Raw genomic sequence first — 18,321 nt, 5'->3', positions numbered from 1 at the left:
CCTGAAGGTCAGACAGATAATTGATGGCAGCATGACTAAACAAAAACAGCTCGAAGATGAGACAAATTTAAAACAAAAAAGGTTATGAAATAAACAGAAAAGAAAGCTGTGAAACACTGTACAAACTCTGAAGCAGCTGTCGGATGACTGTGCTTGACTTCAACAGTTTGACTCATCCATCCCAACTAAACTTCAGTCTAAAAAGGATGCAGGGTGAGAGCTTTCATCTGGTCATGACAGCAGTCTGTCTCTCACCGTTTTGTGTCCATTTTGACAGGCCACATGTAGAGCCGTCTGCCCCATGGCATCCTCTACATCCACATTGGACACGTGTTGGACCAGGTCATGCAGCAGCTCTGTTCGCCCGTTTACTGCCAGCCAGTGGATCTGCAGCCCATGCACACATGAAGACTTCAACAAGTCAGCAGAAACAGACAGATCGGACAGGACTCGGACACACTCACAGCAGTCAGGCCCTCGTTGTTGCAGATGTTGACGTCTGCGTTGTATTCCAGTAACTTACTCATGCACTTCTTCTGTCTGAGAGAACAAAGGAGCAACAAACACTGGTAAAGGCTCTATATCAAGCAGTAGCCATTTTTTCAGCTTCAATGTGTCCTATAGTGTTAATTCCTCTTGAAAAACAACCCCAACGTGGTATTTTGCTTCTTTCATACAGTGGGGATGGAAGGTTTGGGAACCCCAGATAAAATGTTATATTAAAGAAACCAAAGGAAAGATGGAAAAATCCTCTAAAGGTATCAGTTTACAGATGAAACATTCTTTTAACATGTCAAACAAAAATAGAATTTATTTTCATCATTTTTCCTTTCAAAATAACAGAAAACAAAGTAATGATGTGTTCAAAAGTTTGGGCAGAGTTAGTACCTTGTACCCCCCCCTGAGGCAAATATCACAGCTTTAAAGGCTTTTTGTATCCAGCCAAGAGTCTCTCAGTTCTTGTTTGCGGAATCTTCATCCATTCTTCTTTACTAAAGTCTTCCAGATCTCAGAGGCTTCTGGGATGTCTGATCCACTCTGCTCTGTTCAGGTCTATCCATAGATGTTCACTCATGTTGAGGTGATTGGGAAGGCCACTGCAAAACCTTCAGTTTCTGTCTCTTAATGTAAGCCAGCGTGGATTCTGAGGTGTGTTTAGGATCATTGTCATCAAGAGAAGCCTTCCTCTCTTCAACTTTTTCACAGATGCCATCAAGTTAGTGTCCAGAATCTGCTGACATTTAGTGGAATCTATTCTTGCTTCTACTGGTGAAATGTTTCCTGCAGTACAAGCCCAGAGCATGATTAATCCACCCCCATGCTTAACAGCTGGGCAGAGGTTCTGTTCGTTAAACTCTGGACCCCTTCTTCAACAAACAGACCTTTGCTCATTGTGGTTCCATGTGGTTCCACGGGTCGGTCCGGACAAAACTTGTGTCCAAAAGGCATCAGGCTTGTTTCTCTGTTCATCTGTGAACTTCAAAGGTTGAGTTTTGTGGTGAGGACGTAGAATAGGGTTTCTTCTGTTGACTCTTCCATATTTTTACAAGTATCTGTTGTCAGTAGATCAGTGCAGCACAACTCCAGAGTCTGCAGGGCTTTCTGGAGGATCCTGCAGTCAAACCCGGGTTTGGACTTGTTTTTCTAACAACCCTCCAGCTGCTCTGTCTGCGAGTTTTCTTGATCCTCCGGACCTTGATCTTCCACTATTCCAGTTGACTGACATTTCTTAATGACATTCTGAACAGAGGACACTGGAATCTGAAAAGGCGTTGCTATCTTCTTTCAGCCTTCTCCTGCTTTGTTCAGTTTTCAGTTTCAGTCTTCTAGAATGCTGCAGGAAGAAACCATGATGCTGATTGGTGGAGAAAGGTCACATGACTCAGATTATTGAAAATCTTTCAGGTTGAAATCAGCTGTCTTTGTAAATGATGAATGTGAACAATCCATGACACTGTTAGGTCTGAGCTTTTCTAAAGGGGGCGGAGCATACTATAAACTCTGCAGGGGGCCCAAAACTTTTGCTGGCAATTTTTGATGGAAAATAAGACTTTTGACATGTTAAAAGAAGGTTTCATCTGTAAACTGATGCCTTTAGAAGATTTTTCCATCTTTCCTTGGCTTCTTTATGCACAGTAATATGAAATTTTACCTGGGAGTACCCAAACTTTTGATTCCTCTAAAAGCCAGCTCCCTGAGCACCAGCCCCTTCTAACCCACAAAAACAAGCAGGTTCTCACAATGTGACATAGATGAGTGAGAACAGCCCCTTCCAGGAAGAGTCTGAGCTCCAAGCTCCGCCCCCAGGATAACACAGTCCCACTTTCTCAGCTGAGTTAGCGATGGTCAGGATAATGCTTTCATTTGATAAACACAATATGCACATGCGTCTTTGATAAAGTTCTGATGTGGTTTGTTTTCGTGGGACAAAAGCAGACATGTTACTGAGGACGGCTCTAGGATGACATCATGGAATGGGCGGCTCCCACAAGGAGTGAAAGGCGGAGCCTCATATCGAGCCATCTTACTTCACAAAAATAACTCATTTTATAAATAATTCCTCAACCTAACTTATCAATCCATTCAGTTCAGTTATAGTTTGCTTTTCAAATAAAGTCCAAAAACGCTGCTTGGCTAAGAAAGAATTTTCCAATGGAACAGAACTTTGCCTAAACAAAGGTAGAAGTTACAGGATCACAACTGTTCCTGCTCACAGTTGAAACAGTTTCTACATTAACAGCACAAAAGCATGAGGAGATGTTAAATAATCAATGGATTTTGTAAATCAGGATAACACATTGTAGCTCCAGACTGACCAGGACATGCCGGTGTTTCTGTTCAACTAGGTTTCTTTTTTCTGCTTAATTAACTAAAACAAAATAAAACATGAAAAATTTATTTATTAAACAAACTGTTTTTTACGGAAGCCAAAAACGGCCTGCCATAATTTTTTTTTTTCATCGTTTTCTCGTTATAACGAGATCCACTATCCTGTTATAACGAGAAAACAAAGTTGGTTTTCTCGTTATAACGAGACAATCAAGAACAGAGAATGAGGCGTCCCCCTCCTCCTTTCAGAGACACTGAGACTTCACCTGATTGAAAACACTCCACAAAAGTTGTTTTTGGTCTACTTTTTATTTATTAGTGGATCTATGCTCTTTAAACCTCTTAATTCAGTCTCGTGCACCAACCCCTCCCTTAATTTCCCCAAAAACCCCGAACAAACATTGACAGATTCACAGAGAGCTGCAGAGCGTGTCTGCATGGTGCATTCACTGAGATCCAGACACTGAACCTCGAATTGCCTCTGGTGGGAGGTTGACGCCAGTGTTCAGCAGCGGACCCACCACCAGTGTGTGAATGTGTGAATGGGTCTGTGACTGTGAAGCGCTTTGGGCCATCGAAGGAGGGTAGAAAAGTGCTATACAAGTATACGCCATTTACCATTTAAAACCGATGAAGTCTCTGGATCTCGGGCGGGAAAGGGAGAGCAGGACTCTTCCTTCTTCATTATTGATTATCTCGTTATCACAAGAAAACAAACTTTGTTTTCTTGTTTTTTCGATCGTTTTCTTGCGATACACAACATATCTTGTTATCATGAGAAAACGAGCCAAAAAAAAAAAAAGTAAGGCAGGCCGTTTTCGGCTTCCATAGTTTTTCAAACTCAGTCCTGAAAATAAATACGGCTGTCGTCATCAACAATTAAAATCGCAAATATTGGATCAAAATGAGGGGAAGCTCCGTGCTGGTTTATTCTTCATACCCATTTCGAGCAGCCAGATGAAGAGGAGTACAGCCTGAGATGTCTTGATAGTTGGGATTGGCGCCCTTCTTCAGCAGCAGAACCAGACACTCCACTGACCCGCAGCTGCAGAGAGAGCACAGGGACACTGAGCAGCAGGAAAGCTGCTCTTCAACACGGTAGGCTTGTGCTGGCATTGCAGTGAAGTTGCTAAAAATGCATTCATGTTTATTATTATATTCAGAAATAGTTTGTATTTATCCGTCTCACTTTAGAAGTCTAACGAGGCTGAAGTTGGCTTGTGATTACTTAGCTTCCACTGTGCCAGGCATGGGTTAAAGGGAAATCTACATCTATTTTAGAGCTTCCTACATGGAATTAAGTGTAGAAATAAAGTTTAAAGCAGCAGATATTGTACAGAGAATGAACTGTATCCTCAAAGGTTAAGGAAACTGGAAGCTAAATAATAAATAAGACATCCAACTGGCCATAGAAATATTGTCTGACATTAAAGCTGAAAAAGGTTGGAGACCACTGCTCTATGTAATTCAGAGAAGGAATGAATGTGATGAACCTCCCCAACCCAGTAGCGGTTTTAGGTACGGGCAGCTGCTCGAGGCCCAATTCAAAGGGGGCGGCAGGTCAGAGCTTGAAGAAAAAATCTGTGGCGTTATGGTTTTCTGTTACCTGTTACATCACCACATTTTTGGCCTGAAACCAGCAATTGGCGCCTCCTGCAAGTGCGAGGGCTGCTGTATGCTGACAATGGAGCAGACAGGTGGGGGGGGGGGGTCAGTTTAGCTGCAAGTCTCTCCTAAATTAAGAGGATGGAGGGGAAAAGAGGGCGGGATCTACTTTGTAGAATGTTTTTTTTTTAAGTCAGTCATAACATGACATTCTATAACCCACAGTTCACAGAACCACGGTTCAATACAGGCAGAGCTCTAAATTAACAACCGCCAAACTTTATTTTGGTGGCAGAAAAACTCTGACTTTGACAGGTGAGTCTCTGTTCTTCATCTCTGAGGCTCAAACACAACATGATGGAGTCTGCTTCTCCTCCACTGCTGCCCACCACAAACATCCATCCAAAAGTTGATTCAAACATTTAATCCTGACTTTATTGCGCTGATTTAAAGTCCCCCTCCAATGAAAATGTTTTTTGAGTTTTTAACACGTCTGTGTGGCATTTTTCTTCTGAAAGAGAAACAATATAATAAGAAATCATTTCGTGTTTGCATGTCCAAGTATTTCTCCTTTTAAGTCTGTCAATCAAAACTCTGTTTGAATTCCTGAAACTTTCATACGTCACAGTAGCTAGCTAACCCAGATGTAGCTGTAGAGGCTGGAGAGAAGATAACGTCCCACTTCTGTGCTGTTAAGGACTGTAATTCAGTGAAAGGCCATAATGATGTTTCAGCTTTCATTATTTCCACAAGGAATCTGAGGAAAAAATAGACTGGATTTATTGGTCACAGCAACGTCAATAATTACTCAATCATTTGCGGAAAAAGAGACATTTTTCAACTGGACGGAGACGCGGGTGATTGCATTGACATTGATCGTACTTTAATTGCATCCAAGACGGGACTTTTTTTAAGTTGGTCTATTTAAAAATGAGACTGAAAGTAAAATCCCATCAGGTGTCACAAATATGCGGTCCATGTTTGATCCAACCCACAGAGGAGTGGCGAGCTGCAGCAGCTGCTGAAGGAGCGCCGCCGCTGCCAGCGCTCATCTCTTACCGCATGTTCTGTCCAGATGATGACACAAAAGTATTTTTTAAAGAAGCCTGCACAGTGATACAGAACATTTGGGCTGTGTAACCAGAACTTCTTTTTTAGGTGTGCATTATCACATTGTAATCCACACCCAGCAGCCAATCAGAATCGAGGATTCACACAGACCATGGTACTCAGTTTCCCTCATAGGTTTCTCTTTTTTTAAGATATGGGGGCTAAACAGTTCATAGGCACTTCCTTAATTCACCTCTCTTAAAACTAGACTTTTTTCATGACAAAAAATGACAAAAAAAGGTTTTGGTTTTTCAAAATGAAAAAAAAAAATCACAACAAAATAAGGGGACAAAATTAAGAGTTTTTCCTGCAGGAGATATATGCTATTATGAATTTACGTGCACACACATTCACCTGTAACCTCTAGTTATTACCCTGGTCTCCTTTTTAACATGCTTTCTTTCACTCACAAACAAAAACTCTACATTTCAGGCACATTCAAATTAAAGGCCGAGTTCAGGAGAAAAGTGCAGTAGTGCTTGCTACTGCTATTGCTTTGTATGCTGTTTTCAATTGCAGCTGTAGTAAAACATGGCCATTGACATGGACAAATTAAATGTGGGGCGCCTGGGGAGTCATTCGGGGTAGAACCGCCACTGCTTTGGAAGATCTCTGGCCGGAGAATCTTACTTTGCAGCGATGTGCAGCAGGCTCCTCTTCACCCGGCCAAAGGCGTAGTTGACGTCAAACCTGGAGTTCTGGAGAAGCTCCGACACAGACCTTGGAAACAGACACGTGGTTAGGGGGCGTCAGTGGACAGCCTGGCGAGCCTGCAGAGCAGCAGCTTACCTGTGCTGACCTGCCATCACCATGGGCATCAGCGTGTACACGGCCGTTTCATTGTCTGTGGGTTGAAGAGAGGCAGCGAGAGGAACTTCTCAGAGATCTGAAGCCCTGAAGCATCGCGGATCCCAGCTCCGCCTTACTGCTACACCTGCGGGTCCCGCCGGGGTCCCGCCGGTGTCCCGCCGGCGTTCCGCGGGAGACGCTTACCTTCGGGGAGTTCCACTGTCCTGGCCCGACGGAGAGAGCGTGTCAGCCGGGTCAGCTGGACGTTGAGCTGCTCCATCGCCCGTTCCATCGTAGGTGAGCGCTGGCCGAGCTCAGACCGAAGGACAGAGGCCCGCCGCGGTGTCGCCGGTCCGCGCTGGAGCCTACCACTTCCCGGGCGTAGTCCATGGACGACTCTCCTGTCTGCCCACTGACGTCACCGTGGCTCCCGATCTGCAATGGCTGCTTGACCCGCTTGCGCAGACGTAGGTATTACGTCACTTCCCTCCTTTTTTCAAATAACTTTATTGTACTTTTTTTTTTTTTGTTTTTTTTTTAATAAACAAAGATTGCCATTCAGTCGCGCAACGGCAGCTCAGCGCTGGAGGGACAAAATCTGCGCCGCTTTGGGTTTCTGTTACCTGTTACATCCATAGACTGTATATAAGAATTACTGGACAGAGCAAGCCCCTCTACTTCCGTGTTCCATATAGGAAGTACCACTGGGTTGCAAAAAGGCCAAAGTTCCATTGACTTACATTGAGAAACAGACAGTTATTTCTCAGTCATTTTATATGTCAGAATAATCATTCTTCCTCTGCTGCTTTCTGATTAACTTCTTTTTTCTAATCCTATTTTTTTTTCAAAGATTTGTATCCATTATCACAAGTTATTACAGTTATAAATTGACCAATCAGATGGGTCAATAAGCCTTTGTGGGTCTGACGTCGAACGTCTGGGGCATTTGATTGACATATGACGGGTAGCCAATGGGAGCAGACTTCATCAATGGGTCCGTGAAGACCTTTTAACACCTACTTTACAATTCAACAATGTACCAATCATTGTCCTACTGTTGTTTTCCTTAATGGAATGTACCGATGCAGCAGTTTAAAACAACAAGAGGAGCATGCTGTCGACATTTTTAGATGAGGATTTACTCTGTAGAAATAGATTTCACTCTGAGGTTATGTGCTTTGGACTTTTTTGTTTGTTTAACGTTCGTTTTTCTTTATTTCACTGTTTTGGTTGTAGCTTATAAATTACAAGTTGCGTATATGCGCATAAAATCACCAACCAAAGTTTCATCTTCGCCGCACTTTTCCAGCTTCAGCCTGAATTAGACGCAGCCGTCTGAGGAGTGCGAGACAAACTTTAATGGATGTTGTCGTATTTTCAAACAGAAAAAAGATCCCGCTGTTCACTTGTTAGGATGGTTATTTATTTTAAATACCGCTGGACGCGCTTCTCACGTGCATCTGATCAGACTGTAACGTGGCAGCGCATGTGAAGTAAAGCTGCGGCGCGCACGAGGGAGGCACGCGCCGGTCTGCAGCGGCGTCACCCAAATGCTCCTTTTATCTCGACAAAAAGGAATAAATGTAAGTAAATCCCAAAGGACCTCTGACAGAATCAAATGTTGGAATGGTTCTCCCTCAAAGGCTTCAACAATGACTTGTACAATCAGCCAAGTCTCAGTAAAATGCGTACATAAGCCATGATTTGGGAAATACCGTGTATAATATACGCCAAAACCGGTTTTTGCATGCATATAATACGCGCGGTAGTGCATAAACTCACGCAGATGCCGGCATACTTTCGTTTCTGAGCTTCATTCTTTTGTTCACTTTTTAAACTGTCTGACGTCGGATCCCGCTGGAAGCTACACCACTAAACACGAGCTTTAGCTGTTATTTTTGTTGGAACTGAGAGACTTTATGAGCCGAATCAGAACAAGGAAGTGAGGACGTTAACCACTTCCGATTGGTCAGATTGATGACATGTGATCAAGCCTCCAACAATGATTGGCGGAGACAGTTGAAGGGGGAGGGACTTTTCTAAAAGCTGAGTTTGAGGCTAGTTTTCCGGCTGGATTGCGGTAACATCATTCTGATTAGTCATTTATAGAATCAAAGAAATATTTCTTTTACCATCTTGCATATTCCAAACTATCTACCAGTGTTAAATCAGGGCCGTTTGGATGAACACAGAGCTGATACCATAGTGATGGTAATTTTTTTAGAAATGTGAAAATGGGTCATTTCCATTGACTGTAAAAATTATTCTTATATACAGTCTATAGTTATTTCACGCGGCACACCAGACCATCTCTCACGGCACACTAGTGTGCCGTGGCACACTGGTTGAAAAACACTGCCCTAACTAATAAAAAGCCATATAGTGCTGGAATATCCAGTGCCCTGGATTTAAAATGCAATTCAGAAACCATCATTGATATATATTACTGGATTGGCCCCCACATGATATTGTCAGCATTTCCCCATCTGGCTCCACATATGACCACCAGAGGGAGCCCTCGCCTGAATATTGACCCTTCACTCCCTCTCTACACTCATCCAGATCTCCTCAGCTGTTTCCAATCCACCTCATCACTACCAGTGTATATAGTCTGCCTTCAGTCACCACCTCAGTGGGAAGTCTCGTACTGTCCTGCAGACATCTCTGAGCATATCTAGTTACTTTATCTCCTGGTTTTGATCTCTGCCTGTTTCTTCGGTTTCCTGCCTGCCTTCTGCCTTGACCCATGCATGGACTCTGACCACGCTTTTGTCTTGCCCTTGTCCATTAAACTGTTTGCTTATGGATCCAAAAGTCTCAGCCTCTCCGTCACAGATGTATGGCGTGATAGACATGCGGCATCACTATGCAGTGAGTCTTCTAGAGTGAAGAACGGAGAAGGTCTGAATAAGTATGAAAAGAATCACAAAAGGGGATGCAGTATTTTGCAATCAACTTCAAAAACCTTGACAAGAACCTCTTACCTCTCTGAGCTTCTCTGTCCCTACACCCCGACCCAGAGCCTCAGGTCAGCTGATCAGCTTCTCCTGGAGGTACCGAGGTCCAAGAGGAAGCTCAGGGGGGAACGAGCGTTTTCAATCTGTGCACCGAAGCTGTGGAACGCTTTACCACTGAGCGTTCGGCAGGCGTCCTCACTGTCCATTTTTAAAACACTTCTTAAAACCCATTTTTACCGCCAGGCATTTGACACTGTATGAGACTCTGCTCTGCTGGTGTGTTTTATTGTTTTAGCTTTGTTTTTATGTCTTTTATATAATGTAATTTATTTCTATTTTTATCTGTTTTTAACTTTTTAGCTGTGATTTTATTGTTCTTTGAACTTTTAATGTGCGGCGCCTTGTTTGACTGAGGTCATTTTAAGGCGCCATATAAATTTAATAAACTTAAACTTAAGAAAATAATCCATTCAGAGGAATCATCACAGGACAGGAATCCTATTTTAATCGAGAGAAATTAGACTGGGAAGCATGAACTGTGTGCTAAAGTGAGAGCTAGCAATTAGCATAATAGTTTGGGTCATTGTTGACGTCTTTATTTTAATGTTTGATGTTTTAAAACATGGCTGATATTATTCTAACATGTTTACGTGCGACCAGCAAAAAACTGATGGAAATTCCTGTCGGCCACATGTAACATGTGCGGCCAAGATGGAGATTGCTGCATTGCCCGCATGGATTTTTAGTGCATCTGAGGCTACATGTTGCTGTTGGTCACACATATGTTTTTTAAGGAAAGTGGTTATTCACGTATAATTTTCTAAATATGTTGTGCCAGTGTTGAACATCCTTCTTGGCGGCACAGACCGGAGGAAGTCCACCTAGGATCTGCAGCTTTCACTTTCTGCTCAGAGACAGAAACACTAAAGAGAGCAGACGTTGGGGGGGCTGTGGAACAGGACTGTTAACAGTATTGGGGCTGCAGATCCTTACGTCAGACTTCTGAAATGATGTGCGACTTTATGGTTTGACCAATCAGGAAATTCAACTGCAATGCCTCGTTTCAGCCTGTAAGGGGCAGCACACAGTTACCCTTTAAATATACCATGATGTCAACAATTTTCTAAACTTTAATTTGAGCCATATTTTATAAAAATCGGTAAAGAAATGAAAGAGTTAGCCAGATTTTTGTGGTTGATGTCTGCCTGTCCTCCACTGGAACAGCAGCGTTCTGCTGTCATGACTCAGTGCATAACAATGGCACCTGCACGTGCGTCTCTGTCTATAGCAGCAGATAGGCAACAGCCAATCCAGAAATATTTATCAATGGACACCATGCTCAGTTGTTTTTATTTTCAACAGCGGATATGACGTCACAGATTTCATAAAGTGAAAATCAAATCAATATGAACATTTTTACAATGTCTATTTATGATTCCACTGTGTTCTGATGAAAATGTGGATGGTTTATTAAAAATTATATACATTTTTTTTGTTCACCCACAATGCACTGCTAATGAAGTGACCATCAATGCCACACTGTTTTTTTGCAAAGACTTCTAGGAAATTTCTAGGGCACTCATTTTTGGAATTGTAGATTCAGACAGCAATACAAAATGGCAAACGCACAATATGGCGCACTATATGGTGCGTAGTGAAGGAATTCGGACATAGCCTGGGTCTCATCAATAATTGAATCCAGTATCTTTTGGTCAAGATTGTTGCAAAAACCTTAACATTGTTTCTAGTAGTAGGATTGTACTAGGCTGCGTTCACACCAAACGCGAGCTGTGCGTCAGGAGCGGGCAGTTTCAATGTTAAGTCAGTGGTACAGATGTGATTTGAGGTCCCGCGGAGTGATTTGAGGATACACATTGGAAATAGGGTCATCTGGAACCAAGAAAACTACAACCAAGTAGCTTTTTCTAAATGAGATTGTTTAAAATTCTGATATTTGTACAGGAAAAATTGTGCAAAAAAGAAAGAGCTTAGCAACAACTGCCCACTCTAATCACTTTCCCTGAAGTCCAGGTGAAGACCTGATAGGGTTGTACATACATTCATTAAATATTTGCTCTGAGTGATTTTAACTTCTCTGTCTTTAATCTTCCTGTCTTAACTGCTTGACTCGTGTACAGCTCGCATATCAACAAGCAGGATCCCCAGATGAAGGTTGTGAGAAGCTGAGATAAAGCAGGAACTTGAAGAACCATCATCAACCTTCATGTACTGGAAGATAGAGAAGTTCACCTCTGTGATAAATTTGTAGACTTCAAGTGATTAGGGGACGTCCTGATCTATCTATTAAAGGAGGATTTAGACGCTTCAGAGCGGAGTGGAGACTGGTTTCTACATTCTCTGTTTCTCTTTGCAAGTAAAATCTGATTCCTGACCACTCTCTCTCTCTTGTCTTTACTGTTGCAAAGAAATGTTTCAGGTTGTTTAAACCTAACATTTAATTGATCCTTCGAGCCGGATCCCAAGATGCCCACGAGATTCCGGCAGGTGCGGGGGAAGCCAGGGTGAGACTGTGGCCACAGAAGATTCACTATAACCCAAACCCGTCTTTAGGGATCCTGGTTTCAGCCCGCCGGTCGCAATTCTGGGGTTAAAGGGGAACCGAAGTGTGTCTTTGGTTATAAAGAGAAGAATGACTGAGGGTCATAGAATGTAGAAAACCCTGTAAATCCTAGGCTCTAACACAGGGGTATTCAACTCCAGGCCTCGAGGGCCGGTGTCCTACATGTTTTCCAACCAACCTTCCATTGAAGCTCCTCATTGGCTAAACATACCTGATCCTGGAAATTAGCAGCAGATAAGGCAGGATTTCTGGAAAACCTACAGGAAGCTGGCCCTCGAGGCCTGGATTTGAATACCCCTGCTCTAACAGGTGCTGATGGAGGGCGGAGTTTGACAGATTCCGTAAAAACGAGATGATGGAGTTCAATAAATTCCGTAATGTCAGGATGACGGAGTCGGATAAATTCTGCATTAACATAAAAAGTGAATGAGTGAGAGTGGGACTGGAGTTCTAAAAACCCCCAGGTATTTTAACTTGTACGAAACAGTGGGATCAAATAGCAGACTGGTGTGGATGCGATAGGCAAGAATTCTCCACTGGAAAGAGTTGAAGTGAGAATTACCACATCAGGTTGAGCTGCTATCCCACTGGATGAATCCCACTGGGGTTTGTTTTGGGGCAGATGTATAAGATCAGAAGCCCAGATCTTCAGACAAAAAACAAAGCAGGACTCTGAACGCCTTCACATCACTGCCCGTCTGCATGAAATCAAAGCAGTGCTTCACCAAAAGAGCAGTTTGGAATCTAAATTCAAGCAGTTGAAATTTTCAACAGGTAAAGATTTTTGATTAAAACAATTTAAGATCACCATCACCTGTATTTATGCTTTTGATTGGACAAGAACCCTTTCAGAGTGTTTTCAGAGACATTCCCATCCTCAGAAAAACCTATTTGTCTTTGTTTTCAGTTCCTTTATTTTAACACGTGATATCTTTTCTTTTACATGGGTTGTCTTAGCAACATGTGAAAGTGACTTGAAGTGAAGACAGATATCTGTTGATTTTTCTTAATATGAAGTTACAGTGAGATATGAGAAAGTTAAAAAATGAACATTTGAATAAAACACAAATGTGACAAATCAACATATGCTGAAACACAAACTGCTGCTTAACAAGCTCTTCACTATTTGCAGACTTTGCCAAACAGTTGAGTCATAGGCTAAAAGTGTCACTAAAGAAACCATATTTTGTTTCACAACTTAAAGAAACCATTCCTTAGATAGGCTGACTCCCAAATCGAGCTTCTCCTGTCTTCAGTGTCTTCATAGTTGGGTTTGAATTAACTGCAGAATCATAAAAGCATCAGTGGGTCCCCTGCTGTCCTACTCCTCAGCTGAAGTGTTCTCTAAATGGTGGTCGGGAACCGATTCTTCAAAGACGTTGTCCTCCATCCCCTCCTCTATCCGCTTCATTTTAGCAGACGACTTGGCAACAGGTGACTTTTCTGGAATCAACAAAGGAGATCAAAGGAAATCATACCTCTGATACTCAAGGATGAAACACTGAGGAAGACAAATAATGATCCTTAGTGTGCATCTGCCCCCCCAATAATGCAGATGGTGATTCATAGGCAGAAACTAAAGGTTCTGAAAGAGCCTACATGTTATACTGTAAAAAAGACATTTGTAGAAATTCAGCTTCTCCTCCGAAACCACCACAAGAGCACTTTCCAGTCTCAATCCAGGCAGCTGAGTTTTGCTCTTTTAACAAATGAAGAATTTTGATTAAAAAAAAAATAAAATAAACTTTTTTTTCTTTTCTATCTGGGGTTTGTAAGTGACTTTCTGTGTGAGACAGAAAATCAGATTATTAAAAAAAAGTCACAGATAGATCAGGGGCCTATTTTCAAATGAGAAGTTACAGAAACAAGGTGGAATTATACTTATGCGATACTTAACAGAAACATGCTTTTTTACACCTTCCTCCTTGCAGACTTGAGGAAACAATCTACTCTTTCTTACTGAATGGAATTTTTTGCTCCCAAACCGGATGAGCATGTTCCGTTCTTATTTAATTTTTTCCTCACTGCTGTAATAATTGTGGTTTTTTTTCTATTATTATTTATCAAGCTACAAGATCCAAAAAAATTCAAGTTCTCTGTTTTTAATTGGGTATCTAACAGCAAGATAGTCCCATCAGCAAAATATTATTAATAAGCCATAAAATCTTAGAGGAGCTTTTTAGCTAAAGCCTTAGTCAAACGAACCCATACAGGGTTGATCTGTACGGTGCTGTGGGTTTTTGGGTTGTCCGGGCCGGAGAAGGGTCGTGCATAAGAGCAGGTGCATCTTGAGCGGAGTGCAGATGTGTTCTATAGTTGTTTGGAACACTTAAAAAGAAATTATTTATGAAATATGAGTTATTTTTCGTGAGTTTTTTCCTACTCTGAGGTAAAACCACTCGATTGCTGAAGTTCCGCCTCCCGCTGTGTGTGGCTGCTGCCCATTTCATGACATCAACCTAGAGTCTGTGGCAGCATGTCTGCATATCTCCCACGAAAAGAAACATTAAATTTTTTTTCAAAGTTAGCTGGACATACCAGTATAGCGATGGCTAGTAAAGGTACATCGCTATACTGGTTCACAACATAAATAAATGCAGCTTCTACAAAACTGTACCAGAAGGGGGGGGGTCTTAAAGGAGCCCCATGTCTAAAGGCTGGTTTATACTTCCACGCGATCCGTAATCTCTGGCATCGCAGTGGTCACACAGCCATCAGAGCAGAATCGCTTCAGTCGCATCAGAATGCTGCATCTGCCGGTGACGTCACCTGCGACTGAAATGTTACACCTGGAGTGCAATTGCAGGCAAACCATGCCATTTAACTTGAATTTATTTCAGTGATTAGAGTACGCGACTATGCAGAAAACTGTCCAGAAAAATATCTTTTAACACTGAAAATGATGAAAACTTACTGAAGAAGTTAAGAAATACTGAACTTCACACAGAGAGACAGAGAGAGGACAACTACCGTATTTTTCGGACTATAAGTCGCACCGGAGTATAAGTCGCAGGGGCCAAAAAATGCATAATGAAGAAGAAAAAACCATACATAAGTCGCACTGGAGTATAAGTCGCATTTTTTTCAAGTAATTTATTTTACAAACTGATTGAAAAAAACGATATTACATCATCCTGGAAGGTAAGTTATAACATTCATAAGTGAATAGAAAACAGGCTGAATATGTGTCAACACATATTCACATTTAAGCATCATGAAAAAAACGAAAAGGTGTAGCATTTATATAACATAACAGTTTTATTTAACTTTAGCCTCAAGAACTCATCAACTTTGTATCTTTACTGTAATTAATTGCACGCAATCTCACTCCATATCACTAAATCCGTTAAATTCTTCGTCCTCTGTGTCACGTCTGAATAACTAAAGTAAATAAAGTAATTGCATAGATCACCATAAGAGGGCACTCTAGACTTACGGTCCATATCTCATCATTAAAAATTCGTATATAAGTCGCACTGGAGTATAAGTCGCAGGGACGTTCAATCTATGAAAAAAACCGCGACTTATAGTCCGGAAAATACGGTAGATATAAAATGGAGCAAGTTGCTGGAAAAATATGTCTTCTTCCTCATATCTTACAGCACTAGAGAATGCAGTTTGTTTCTTTTTTAATTTAATTTTGCATCTTTGTATTCCCTGCTTCTGTTTAGTGGATGAACTCATCACTTCCTCCTCTACCTTTCATGTACCTGCGCGCTCACAGATGCTGCAAGTGTCTGAGCGAGATTCTGATCATGTTTAAAATAAATGCTGGACACTGAAAAGTATAAACACCAGTCAGAATTACATCGCAGTTATAACGGAGAGTCACAATCAAATCCAGCCAACATTAGTATGAACGAGACCGTCAGATTGTTGATGCGACGTGAGCGATTACTAATCGCGTGGAAGTATAAACCAGCCTTAAAGTAACAAACTCCTGTTTGAGCTGGAATTTATTGAAGGCAGGACACAACTGGAAGATAGACGGTATTCTGCATCTAAAATGAAAGTTTTTTTGCTGGTCATCACTAGCTCAGTGCAGAAATTAAATGTTGATCTGGTGGAACTGTCAGAGCAGATTCTTCCTGGAGGGGGCGGTTCACATTGTGCTGATGTCAGCACAATGTGAACTGCTGGTTTTCGTGGGTATGGGAGGGGCTGCTGCAGACAGTGCAGGTTTTTAAAGGATTACTCTTAAATGTACGAATAGATCAAAATACCGTTTTGGGTTCTTTATAGTGAGGAATGAACAGTAGAATGCATTTAAAACCTTTAAAAAGTAGAATTTTCACAGTATGGCCCCTAAAAGATTAAAACTTCATGTTGTGTTATCCAAAGGAAATAACTAGGGTCCAACTGCTTGCTTGTTAGATCTTACTTTATTTAGAACAATAACGAACAGACCTCTCACGTGCGTCTCTGAATCCTGCGTGGCACGTGCGCTGGTGCTGCAGTGACGTCATTGACATGCGCCCTTCAGATAATATCAAAGTAAACATATAACATCGTCTTAATACCACACTGCCTTTCTGAGTATTTCTTTAATCCAATCCTGATGGATCAGTAGCGGACAAAGCAGAAGAGCTTTTGAAAAGCTTGGGTTTGTGATGCAACATGCCATGGGTGGTCCAAAGTCTCCCACCTCCTGTATAATTCTAAATCTGAGGACAAATTGATCCATTAACGTTTTCATTTTTCTCCACTGAGCTGCTATCTGGCTCAAAACTATACAGCTGGATAGTTCCAATATTGCTAGCCATTTTTCTAAGATACATAATTTTTTTCTATCCTCCTTAGTAACATCTAATATTTAACTACTGTCTTGACCAGCTTTGCTAGTGAACAGTGTTGGAATGTAATCCCAAACACCAGTTACTTCCTGCATTTTTTGTGTGTCTTTTATTTTGAAATCAGTTCTTATTTCCTGTTTGTTTGCTGATGATGAGTTTCTTGATGTGGGTGTGTCTTAATAAATATGGCAATCACCCTCTCAGCTGTGACTGTGGATGAGAGTGGAATCAGAGAATTGTTTGTGAGAGTGATTTCATCTGTGAAATTGAGAACTTTAATGCGGTGCTCAGTAGTCCAGGTTCCATGCAATGCCGTTGTGACATTAAGAACCCGCCAACAGGTTATGGGCCCAGAAGAAGCCTGAGACTACTGAAAGTTTTTTTACTGTGTGTGAGGATGCTGGCACCATGAGCAGACGCACAGCTGATACAAGCCGCTGGTCACGACTACTATTTGATGGAGAAAACTACGAACTCTGGGAGACAAAGTTTATGGGCCATCTTCGACTACAAGGCTTAAGAGACACTATTGTGAGTCCACCTGATACCGATGATGATGATGAAGATCCAGTGAAAAATGCGGAGGCATACGCTGAGCTGATCCAGTTTCTGGATGACAAGAGTCTGTCGCTGGTGATGCGCGAAGCAGCTGATGATGGACGCAAGGCGCTACAGATCCTGAGAGACTACTACCAGAACAAAGGAAAGCCTCGTATTATCAGTCTTTATACTGAACTGACGTCACTCAAAAAGACCGAGAAAAGTGTGACGGAATACATAATCCAAGCTGAGACTGCAATCACGGCCTTAGGCCTTGTCCACATGTAGCCGGGTATCTGCTAAAACGAATATATGTCTATATGTTTTGGCCTATCATCCACACGAAACCGGAGGTTTCAGTCACTGGAAACGGTGCTTTTGGAAAACTCCGGCCAAAGTGAAGATTTTGGAAAACTCCGGTTTTGCGTCTCCGTGTGGACATGAATAACCGGTGATTTGCGTTTTTAAACGTCACTTTTTGCGACAATTAATGCATACACGTCAGTACTAGCTGCGAACTCACGAATCAACTCACGCGATAAGTCATTAAAAACACGACGATGAATGAGAACAAGTATTTTTTTATTTTATTTGACTCACTAAAAAAGGAGCATTGCGGTGACGTCACAGCTCTGTCTGGAGAGCGCGTGCCGCGCAGAGTCTATTGACAGTCTCAGGTGAGAAACCTGTCCAGTGGTTTTTTAAATAAATAACCATTCCAGCAAGTAAGCTGCTGGACCTTTTTCTGTTTAAAATCACGACGAGATGCATTTAAGTTTCTGTCCTGCACTCGCGCTTTTCCTCAAACGAGACTTCAGCATCTTCAGGCTCCAAGCTGCAGAAGTGCAGCTGCAGATGAAGCCGTGAAGCTGTTCGATCTCTCCTGCCGTCCGCGTGTTGCGTTCAAGACAGACACACAGAGAGGCGCATCTATTTCGAAAAAAGTGTTTCCAAAACAGTTTTGCGAAAAATGTCAGTTTCGATACGCCCCAAATGCCACCTACTGTAAGAGCATAAACTTTTTTTCGAAAAATGCAAGTTTTTTCGAAATTGTGGTGTTTCCATTAGGAGAATTTATTATCGAAATTCCAATTTGCCACTGTCAACTACTGTTCTG

The 18,321-nt window shown here is 41.9% G+C and overlaps 2 protein-coding genes across 3 annotated transcripts in view; both read right to left on the bottom strand.

The window, feature by feature from the left end:
* hace1 (HECT domain and ankyrin repeat containing E3 ubiquitin protein ligase 1) overlaps positions 1–6,672 on the bottom strand; it is a gene marked incomplete at its 3' end in the record, with an annotated part of 45,165 nt that extends 38,493 nt beyond the window's left edge. For both annotated transcript variants that reach the window (XM_036215861.1, XM_024267611.2), the window contains 6 exon segments: positions 256–387; positions 465–540; positions 3,770–3,874; positions 6,175–6,264; positions 6,334–6,388; positions 6,538–6,672. In XM_036215861.1, coding sequence (XP_036071754.1) covers positions 256–387; positions 465–540; positions 3,770–3,874; positions 6,175–6,264; positions 6,334–6,388; positions 6,538–6,625 — 546 coding nt within the window.
* A 6,095-nt stretch (positions 6,673–12,767) lies between these two features.
* Positions 12,768–18,321, bottom strand: part of bves (blood vessel epicardial substance) — a gene marked incomplete at its 5' end in the record, with an annotated part of 20,940 nt that continues 15,386 nt past the window's right edge. The window contains 1 exon segment of the mRNA XM_024267610.1: positions 12,768–13,314. Within this exon segment, the coding sequence (XP_024123378.1) occupies positions 13,193–13,314 (122 nt within the window). The 3' untranslated portion in view covers positions 12,768–13,192.

Source organism: Oryzias melastigma, linkage group LG16, assembly GCF_002922805.2.
Source record: "Oryzias melastigma strain HK-1 linkage group LG16, ASM292280v2, whole genome shotgun sequence".
Classification (NCBI taxonomy): domain Eukaryota; kingdom Metazoa; phylum Chordata; class Actinopteri; order Beloniformes; family Adrianichthyidae; genus Oryzias; species Oryzias melastigma.
Note: the sequence above shows the minus strand (reverse complement) of the source record. Positions and strands in the feature narration are given on the sequence as shown.